The sequence below is a fragment of the Nomascus leucogenys genome, chromosome 4, assembly GCF_006542625.1.
Source record: "Nomascus leucogenys isolate Asia chromosome 4, Asia_NLE_v1, whole genome shotgun sequence".
Classification (NCBI taxonomy): Eukaryota; Metazoa; Chordata; class Mammalia; order Primates; family Hylobatidae; genus Nomascus; species Nomascus leucogenys.
The window spans coordinates 147453581-147464757 of NC_044384.1; the positions used below are offsets into that span (position 1 = coordinate 147453581).

The window sequence follows — 11177 nt, forward strand, 5'->3', positions numbered from 1 at the left end:
GCGGAGGAACTGGAACTGTCATACTTTGCTGGGGAAATGTGAAATAATGCACCTGCTCTGGAAAACACTCTGGTAGTTCATCAAATAATTGTTACTGTAAGCTCCAGCAATTCCACTCCTACATGCGTAGCCAAAAGAACTGAAAAATATGTCACACAAAACTTGTACATGAATGCTTAGAGCAGCATTATTTATAATAACCTAAATGTGGATACAACCAAAATGTGTATCAATGGATAAATGAATAAACAATATGTAATACAGCCATACAGTAGGATGTTAGTCAGCACTGAAGAATAAAATATTAATGAATGCTACAACATGGATGGACCTTGAAAACATCATGCTAAGTGAAGGAAGCCAGATTTAAAAAGGCCAAATAGTGTATGAATCCATTACAGGAAATGTCCATAACAGGCAAATCCAACGAGATGGGACACTGATTAATGGTTGCCTAGGGCTGAAGGTTGGGATGAAAGTGGAGGAAGAATAAAGCTAAGAGATACTGAGATTCTTTTGGAGGGACACCAATCTTCTAAGTGAGACTATGGTGATGATAGCACCACCCTATGGATACACTGAGAAAGCCTTGGATTGTGTGTTCAGCTTAAGTGGATGAATTATATAGGACAGTCACGCATCGCATAATGACATTTTGGTCAACAAAAGATCTCGTATACACCAGTGACCCCACAAGATTATAAAGAAGCTGAAAAATTCCTAACACCTGGTGACACCATAGCTGCCATAACGTCATAGTGCACGGCGTTGCTCATGTCAGAGCCACTGGCTGTACCTATAGCCTAGACGTGCAGTGGGCAACACCATCTAGGTGTGTGAGTGCACTCTGATGCCCACACAGCCGCGAAATTGCCTCGTGAAGCATTTCTCAGAAGGTGTCCCCAACATGAAGTGTTGCGTGACTGGATGTGCATTTGTCTCAATAATGCTTTTTAGAAAATTGAATGCCCTAGCTTATGACGTGTGCAAAGATGGTCACCCTCCTTCTTCAGTAAAGCAATGTAAATTTATAAATACCTAAATACTCTGTTTCATTTATCATCGTAGTAGCAGCAGCAACAGTTGTAGTTGCAACAGCCATGGAACCAATAATAACTTGTGGAAGGAGGGCGATGAGAGAGGAGGAGGGAAAGGGGAAAACAGGGAGGGGGAGGAGAAGGGAAAAGAGGGTAGCAGAGGGATCGCACGTAGCTGTCCATGTGTTATTGTAAAGACCCTCATAGGATAATGATTGAATGAAATTTCAGTGCCTCTTTAGAGAGCAATTAAGTAGGATGTAGCAACACTAAAAGGTACAAATTCTGTTTGTCAATAATTCTACTTCTTAAGATTTGTCCTATATAATGTAGACTCCTGGTTATGTGTAGATATAGGCAAAAGATTTCATTGCAGCATTATAAAAGCACTAGAAACACCCTAAATGTCCCTGGACAGTAGACTGGCTAAAGAAATGTTGTTATATCTAGTCAGTAGAATACTATACACCTTAAAAAATTAAATCTGATTCATATATGCCAATGGAAGACCCTCAAAAATATACTGTTAAGGTTAAAAAGCCACATATGCAAAATGCAAATAATATTACCAATTATAAAAATAAGAAAACAGAAATAATCACAGATTTTACAAGTGCATTGTTGGAAGGACAATTTTAAAACCCTCAACTATAAAGAGGAACTGCCTTGTAGGGCAAGGAATGATTATTTTAATTTTCCTTTATATTACTTGTTTTCATATCCCTTTATGCCATTTTAATTAGCACAATGTGTGTGTATTAACCTTCATATTATTAAAACAAGGGCAAGTAACTGAAATTAACTAGGAGCTGCAGAGATATAATAATCTCACAGTACGTTTGGTTATGTAATTCACAAACACCTTCTTATGTGTTGTTCTTTGTTTTCATGTGAGGTGTCTTGTGACATGTAGATTTTCCAGCACTTTATTATTTGGAATTTTGTTATCTATTATGGATAAAAGTATGTAGCTTTGTTTTCAGATGAAAGAAAGTAACTGTGGTTAATGTAAGTATAATACACATTTATAAGAATGAGACAGATACTGCCAGAATTACAGAAACTTGAAGATCAATGTATGGCAACGTAATGGAAACTAAAAGATATTTGGGTGCTGAAATGCTATACAGACAAAACTTTTTTTTTTAATTTCGCAAATATATATTGAGCACACACTGTGTTCTAGGTTTTATTGCAGGTTCTGAGGAGTCAAGAGGAAAGCTAACCAAACCAAACCAAACCAAACCAAACAAAACAAAAGCCCTGGTTTCAGGAAACTTAAATTTTTGTAACTAAGTCCGTGTGAACACTCCCTCTGTGCCAGGCATTGTTGTAAGCACTTGAGATGTACTAACATATGATTTTCACAACCAACCCATGAAGTTGGTGCCATCTGAGTAGGGCACCACTGCTCTCTGTTGGACAGCACTACCCCCGGTCACTGGACGTCACTGCTGCCACTACTGCTGCCGCTGGGACCATCGTCAATGCACACATACATGCACACTTCATGTTGTCCCCAGGGCTCTAGAACCCTTTCAGCCATGGAACAAATTTTAAACCATCTCAGAATGTTTTGCATCCCTCGCTTCCAATACAGTGCCTGGGGGGGGGAACACCCAACTGGCTTCACTCACTGCACGTCCATAACCCGGGTGCTCAGATTGCAAAAGAGCGAGTGTCTGGCATCTTCCTTTTGCATGATGATGGGACAGATCTCAAAAAGATAAGTGGTTTTAAAAAGCCAACATTATTCCAAAATATGTTCCTCTTGGATGTTAATATTGTAAGCAGTCGTAATCCTACATCCATTAAAGCAAATGGCAAATAATGTCATTTGAAAGTTTTTATATGAAGATTAAAGACTGTTGATACAAATAGTGATTTAAAGATTTTTTATATTTGATTGATTTTTTGCATTTCTGGTTTATAAAACAATAAACACAGCAACATCTCTTTGAATTTGACATTTTATAAATTCTGGAAATATGAAAACCAGATCAGCTTCTTCTCAACAATTCTGCTGTATTGAGATGACGCCAATCATGATTCATTGCACATCTGCATTAAGTGACTCCATGCAATTAGGCCAAATCCATCTCAAAATTATATTTTATTAGTACACGCTTCAAGAACTTATTTCCTTCTTTGGTAACAGTTGCTTAATAAAGGTTTGTGAGTTTGAATTTTTAATGCTTTCCTCTCAGTGCCATGCAATGAGAGACTCCATAGTCATTGATTATAGAATGGATGATTCTATCACCTTCATGATATTTGAAGTGTTTACATTTGCTTTCCTTTCTAATGGATAAAAGGTATATTTTAGGCCAGGTGTGGTGGCTTAGGCCTGTAATCCCAGCACTTTTGGAGGCTGAGGCAGGCGGATCATTTGAAGTCAGGAGTTCGAGACTAGCCTGGCCAACATGGTGAAACCCCATCTCTACTAAAAATACAAAAAATAGGTGGGCGTGGTGGCTGGCACCTGTCATCCCAGCTACTTGGGAGGCTGAGGCAGGAGAATTACTAGAACCTGGGAGGCAGAGGTTGCAATGAGCTGAGATGACTCCACTGCACTCTAGCCTGGGCAACTGGGTGAGACTCTGTCTCAAAGAAAAAAAAAGAAAATTAATTAATTTTAAAAGTTACACTTTAGCATTATTTTATGTCTTCATGGAAACTTGCATTGTGACATTTAACTATAATTTTTTTTGAGTATTTCTAAACTCTGCTGTGAATTTCAGAATCTACCCAAAATAAAGACAGATGACACCATCCTATTCACATATGAAGAATGCAATGCCATTTTTATGGATAACTGGGATATTTACATAATTTCAATGACATATTTTGCTGAGTCTGGCCTTAAGACCTGAAAAAACAGCAAATATTATTGACCTCTGAATATAGAAAAAAATGTATAAATGTTTTCAGTTAGTTTTGTGAAAATACCTATGACCATAAACAAAGTCAGGGTGTATACTGACCCTTTTGCCTTTCCCACATTCTAAATGTTGAGACTCTTTCATAGTATTCTCCGTTGTTAGTAGGAAATAGTCAGTTTTTTGTCTTTGTTATTAAGTGGATATTAAAAATCTTTAGAAAAGAATATCTGTTGGTTTCCTGTGAAATGGCAACTCCGTCTGCTTCTTTTAGAGTTCATATGCATTTATAAAATTTATCATATGTATTTCTTTAGGTGGAGTACAGTAACAACAAATTAAATATTTCCTTTATCTTCCAGATCCTTTAAACCCAGATCAAGACTCTTCGAATCATTACCATGGCACCAGCAGTGGCTCCGTGGCGGCTGCTATTCTGGTTCCTTTCTTTGCTCTAATTTTATCAGGGTTTGCATTTTACCTCTACAAACACAGGTACTGCAGAAACACCATCTATTTGAGAATGTTGTGAGTGTAAACTGTGGGTTTAAGTAATGGGCATGCTCTCGTGCTCACATGCACATGTATTTTATATTACTATGCAATGCTCTTTTTTAAAAAAATTCAACTTTTATTTCGAGTTCCGGGGTACATGTGCAGGATGTGCAGGTTTGTTACTTAGGTAAATGTAAGCCAGGGTGGTTTGCTGCACAGATCAACCCATCACTCTGTTATTAAGTCCAGCATCCATCAGCTGTTCAGTACATAATATGGATATTTCACTTAATTCTGGTTAAAATAAAACAGAAAAACTGTCATGATATTGTTTTTTAATAAGTCGTGAAATATCCTCTTTAAATATGTGCTTTCTTATATTCACTTTTGAAATACACAATAGAGAGAATGTTGCTTCGAAGGTGTATTAGCTGCTTGTGCCTATGTCTTCAGTTCCCTATGGCTGGTAATGTTCCTTCTTTAAGAATATGACTCAGTGAACAACATTTCAGATGATATTTACAAAATTAAAGATTGGCACATCTGTGTTAATTTTTTGGAAGAAAAAATACCCAATACACACAAGCCTGATGAGCCTTATCCTTGAATTTCTGCTCAGGACTAGTTTAAAATTTAGGAAATGTAGAAAGATATGCCACTACCTTATCCAGTAAGATGCCATAATTAGAGGAGCTTCTCTTCTTAAAGGGGTATGCACAGAAATGTATCTTCTTTCACAGGTTCCTCTGGGTCATATAATATCCTTATAGAGACAACATATGTAGGAACTTATAATTCCTACAAATTTATTTTTGCTTTTGATTGGCATCCACATTAACCCCAAGGAAAGGGTCTAGTCCATTAAAGCTGTTTTCCCTCAATTTGCCTGCAAAGATGCAAACTTTCATATAAGTCTGGGATTGTCTTGTCCTTTAAAAAGATAACCCCACATAATTATATATGCATATTTATACATAAATATAACTTCGGATTATATCTTAACTTTAAGACAATGTAGCATTGGTGGGGGTATATTCAACATACACACCAGTTTTAGTCGTTAAACCTTAGAAACTTCCCTGTCAATGCTGAGTAGTTGGGTGTCTCTGTGAAGGGAGTGCCTTGGAAAGAGATCTCAGATTACAGAGCCAGATATCAGGGAGACAGCACTTCTTTTTATGTAAACTTGATGCCTCCTCTGGGTCAGTGGGGAATCTGTCGTCATCACAACTGGACTCCCTCCCTTCCTAACACTGCACCAAGACCCAGAGGCTGCCCTGCATATTGAATATGAAGGAAGCTCTTCCCTCTCATAGCTCTCAGGAGGACAGCTATGAGGCCCCCGTGACTTCTCAGTCTGTTGGGTGTTTTAGTTCTCTACTTCTGTGCCATAGGAGCGAGGGATGGTGGAATTGTTGCAGAAGCAAGGAAGCCCAGGGCTCATTTGCCAGCCGCACATCAATCCATTTTCTTCAAGTTCTCACCACCTGGTCAGGAAAGCACCAAGCCTGTAGCACTCTCTACACTGGCTTCTCAGGCTCTACAGAGACAAATATGTCTTAACGAGTTGGCTCTGTATTCCTCCAGAGAAACCCTGTTTCTGCTCATTTCTGAGTCTGTTGCTTGCATGTGGGGAGTTGCTTCCTCAGAGCCCAAGGTCCTGACAGCCCTCTGCCGGGTGCAGCTGCACGCCTGCACGTCAGAATCCAGCTGCAGCCAGTTCCACTCTGGGATTGCATTTCCCCAGACATGAAGGGACTGTGGCAACTTGTGATCTGGACGATTGGGTGAACATTTTAGCCAGGTCTTCACTTCATTAACGAGGGGCTGGATTTGTTTGCTAACAATCGCTGCTGGCACATTTTCCAAGCGCAATGTCATGGACCTCTCCCCCTCCGAGGGCAGTTACAAGCTGCTGTTCTGCCGTTTTCTCAGGGCCACGTGCTATTTACTTCTCTTTTTCTTAATGAGCATGTGTAACATAAGGAAATCTAGTAAATGGCTCGGCAGAAGTTTCTTGACACCCAGTGTCAAATGATGTTTTTGCGAGCAAGCTTATGTACATTAAATTTCTGTTTTTGCCACGTGGCACATTTTTCTTACCTGATTTCTTCTGGAATAAGGAAAGAATAAAAGGAGGCAGAGCAGACCAGACATGATTCTGTCTTTTCAGTCTGAAAATCCTCTAATTCTCTAATCATAGATTGTATGTAGGGGTTTTCTTTTAACCAGAAAATGTGATAATAGTTTAATAATGACTATAGTTCCTTTTTTATAAACAGATTCATTTTTAACTCAACAGAGACAAAATAAAAAATTACTTTTTGTGAATATTGGTAACGTCAGTGAACTAAAAGCTTAAACTTGAAATTTAGTTTAATCATACTGCCCTGAATGCTAGGCATATGCCCCCAACCTTATTTCACAGAGTAGTAGAAAGTTTCATGACTTAACCAAGGCCGTGTAACTTATCAGTAATAAATAGACATCCAAAACAAAACCAATCAGATTCAGCCTTTGGGACCTTCCCAATTTCTCCGGGGTATTTGTAGGAAGCATAAATAAATCTTTGATCCCAGTTACCCAGGAGGCTGAGGTAGGAGGATCACCTGAGCTTAAGAGGTCAAGGCTGAAGTGAGTGGTGGTCGTTCCACTGCACTCCAGCCTGGGCAACAGAGTGAGACCCTGTCTCAAAAAAAATTTTATTTAATTTTTGAAATCAATTCACTTTTTAAAACCCATTTTGTACTCCCAATCACCAATTTAAGCAAATGAACTGACAGGTGTGCAGGTGTTGATGCCTTCCTTCTTTGCAAATGTCCTGGCCGTACTACTCCCTGCTCTGTAGATGTTGTCTCCTGCACACAGTCCCAGCTGCTAAATCTCCAAATGAAACCAGGATTCTAATGATTTGTTTTCTGTTTTCCTTAGAACGAGACCAAAAGTTCAATACAATGGCTATGCTGGGCATGAAAACAGCAATGGACAAGCATCGTTTGAAAACCCCATGTATGATACAAACTTAAAACCCACAGAGGCCAAGGCTGTGAGGTTTGACACAACTCTGAACACAGTCTGTACAGTGGTATAGCCCTCAGTGCCCCAACAGGACTGATTCATAGCCATACCTCTGATGGACAAGCAGTGATTCCTTTGGTGCCATATACCGCTCTCCCTTCCACTCTGGCTTTACTGCAGCGGTCTTCAACCTTGTGTACTGGCATACGTGCAGCGGGGATCTCTACTCAAATGCGCCAGAGTCTCCTGCGGATCCAACTACACGTGCGTTTTCATTCCGAAAGTGGGTTCTAAATGCCTGGCTGCATCCGTTTGAAATCAAGGCACACTCCAGGAAGACTGCCGCGTCGCGCCGACACGTCGTACTCAATGCCTCACACTTTCATATTTCTGTGTTGCTGGGATGCCTTTCAATGCAATCTTCTGGGCTCGTGGATATGTCCTTCGGGTGCGGCGACAAAATGGTAGCACCACAATATGTGTTCTCTTGTGTTGTTTTTCCTTTTTAAACCCCCATGGACACGAATACTCTGAAAAAAATAAAAAGCTTTCTGGAAGAAGACACCTTTCTGATAGAGGCGCACACCTACAAATGCTTCACTCTGTCCTTCCGAGACCTGACAAGCTTTGAGGACCTCACAACTCCCCTGTGTGTTCATCTCTAGGGATGTTACGAATTTCCCAGTCAGCTATTCTGTCGCAGAATGTTTAATGCACAATTTTTTTTTTCACTAGTGTGTTATGAATGACTAAGATTCTGATAAAAAAATAAATTATTTACACAGGGTTTATACACACTATCCATTGTATATAAGCATTCTTTCATATTATCAAGCTAAACCTTCCACCATCAGCTTAGTTGGAGTGTTAGGGAAAAGTACTCCTAGATATGGCACAGATTTTAAAACGAAATACAGTATTGAAGAGATGCATTTTATTATTGCTTCATTTAGCTCCATTTATGTGTTGAATTCACTGAAGAGGTCCAATGAGAAAAAAACAGAAGCCTCCTTATTTCCCAGGTTTTCCTTCTTTAGTACAATCCTCACCCAATTACTGTCTCTCTGATACTACTTAATAGCAGGGGGTTTGCAGAAATTTCTGTTTGCCATGTAAAACTGTGAATAGTAATTTATTTTAGGTAGTCGATGAACTTGTGGGTTTTAGCTCACAATGCAGCCTTCCCTTTTGCAGTGTTTTTTTTTTCTTTTACTGTGCCATTGATTTTGATATTGCATTGAAAGACAATATGCCACAGTAGCACCTTGAACTCACTGAAAATTGTTCAGGATCAAAATACTAAGTGTTCTTTTAGAGGGAAAGAAAAAGTACACACACTCTCCTCTCACGATGATATATTTTATACATTCATTTATTATTTGTTTCATGCTTTATAATTCCAGATGGAAAGGAAATTTCAGTGACTTTTCAAGTTTAAATTCCATTATAGGTAGATGATAAGTTATGGTGCAAATAAAATCAATAAGATCCCCAGGGTGAATAAAAATCAAAACATGAAGTAGAAGATGTGACCGTGAGGATGTTTATGTAACAAATTCAAAGTGAAAATCATGTTTATTTTTACTTATACTTGTTTGATAAAAATATTTTTGAAACGATAATACTTATTTTATTATTTGATATTTCCGTACCTATCCAATTGCGGCAAATTTTCTCTGTTTCACATTTTCGATTGGCATTGGTAATGGAAATGTCAGAATGTTCAAATTGGCCTTCACGTTGTCGGAGTGGACACATTCACACCTAGCTTTAAGACTGATTTATCTGTTGGTCTCCTGAAGGTTTCCATGTAGGACTTCCAATGTGAAAAAGGAAAAGCGGTCGGGAAAATGGGGCATTCTTTGGAGGGTCAGGCGTTTTGATTTGGACATTTCTATAGAGCTCGGCTCCCAGTGTTGTGTTCCTCGGTGGAAAGGGTCTCTGCTGTTTGGGGACTCACTGGCCTCTCCTAGGGACTCCTTTGTCTTGTGAAACCCACGCTGTTGGATTCTGTATCATTACGCTGAATTCTCTGCACAGTTTTCCCTGGCCAACCTGCCCATATCCTTGGAGATTTGCTTTGCCAGTGGGAATCCTTACATTGCTCTTTCACGGTAGACGGGACGAGGTCAGCCAGAGTCGTGCTCCTAACACACACACTGAAGGAAACAGAAGATTGAAAGTGTGAGGAGGCTCGTGTGCAAGGGAGAACAGGGTTACTATACATATTAGTGTATATATATACATACATATATATATATATATTGTACATATCTAAGTTTGAGTCATTCAAACTAGATGCAAAATGCTGACTTCAGAGTCTGAATTAATGTCTCTGTTCCCACATCCCTGACCTGCTTCCTGGTCAACGATGCTATGAAATCCTGAAATGACAGGACATACGTACATACAAGAAACCACATATCAAATTAGATATGATTTTCCTTTGTGTGCAAAGTCAAACTGTCCTAGGGTTGCCAGTTTGAAGCATGTTATTTAAATGAAAAAAAAAAAATCAGTGAAATTCTGTTGTGAGAATTCTGGCTAGTTTCTTCCTAGGGTTGTGTGCAGTGTTGAACGGAGGCTCCGCAAGGTGTTGGAGGATCTCATTTTAGGGCAGTCAGGAGCTGTGCTTGCTGAGTTAGGTCTAGAAGACTCTTCCCTGAAGGCGACGGGAACACGCGTGAGGGACATGACCACACGCTAACACAGGACACGTGCTTCAGAGCTGTTTAAAACTGCTGCTTGTTTTACACACACATCTTGCCTTTTTTCAGGCTAGCTGCAATAATTTTTTTCTTCTGTAAAATATTTTGTAAACAACAACAAAAAGCTATTATAAAAAAGGGGTAAAAAAAGAACGCTGGCATTATGATCAGGAAAACCCATTGTCATCGCCGACCCTCCCTCCCGTCCCACCACACGCTGCTGTCACGACGTAGGTGCGAAAGACCTTTTTGTACAGAGATATATTTTTTATGAAGAATTTGTAAAATTATTAAATATGCTGTAATTTTTTGATTAATGTAGGTACATTGTTAAAAAATAAATGTTTTTACAATACAGAACTGTAATTTTCCCAATAATGTAAAATGTACCATCTCTAGCTGATTTTCAGTTCCAATCCTATTACACATGTATTAATATTAAAGTGGCCTGTTAAAATGAACAGTATCTTTTTTTTGTCAAAAAAATTATAAAGAGGGTGTAATATAGCCTGTGCAATGCCACCAATCTTTAAAGCAATTCAGAGTTCTAATTAAATATTTAATTTTAGATTTCTATTTTTGTGTGTGAATTTATTTTCACTTTAATATGCGCACCTGAGTCCCTTGCAGGAGAGGGAAAGAATGAGAGTCTTCATAATGAGCCTTTATGGTATTCACAATGAAGCTCCATATTTTTCCCACGACATTCACATCATCGTCATGATTAATCAATAGCACATTTAGCAGGAACCACGAGACAAAGAATACTAACGTTGAAGCTGACAGATTTCTTGATGGTTTGCATTAAAAATTGTAAGAACTCTTGGTTTCCTCCAAACCAAAACCTATGTTTTTTATGATTTCTTTTTAATGTGGGAGCTCTGTTTGTAAACGTTCACCACACTAAAAAAGTGACATGAAAGAGAATTATAGACCTACTTAACAGAGTATTCCAAATATCACACTTAAAGAAGGCTCCAAAAAAATCATATAACTTTTAAAATTCAGAACCAGCCGTCCCCCCTTCATTTCTGGGCTGA

General features: G+C 38.8%; 1 protein-coding gene across 1 annotated transcript in view; it reads left to right on the plus strand.

Annotated features, from left to right (window-relative positions):
• Nucleotides 1–10713, plus strand: part of CSMD1 (CUB and Sushi multiple domains 1) — a 2090842-nt gene extending 2080129 nt beyond the window's left edge. The window contains exons 69-70 of the mRNA XM_003271406.4: nucleotides 4279–4411; nucleotides 7343–10713. Of these exons, the coding sequence (XP_003271454.2) occupies nucleotides 4279–4411; nucleotides 7343–7502 (293 nt within the window). The 3' untranslated portion in view covers nucleotides 7503–10713. The remainder of the gene's footprint in view (nucleotides 1–4278; nucleotides 4412–7342) is intronic.
• The last annotated feature ends 464 nt before the right edge of the window (nucleotides 10714–11177 follow it).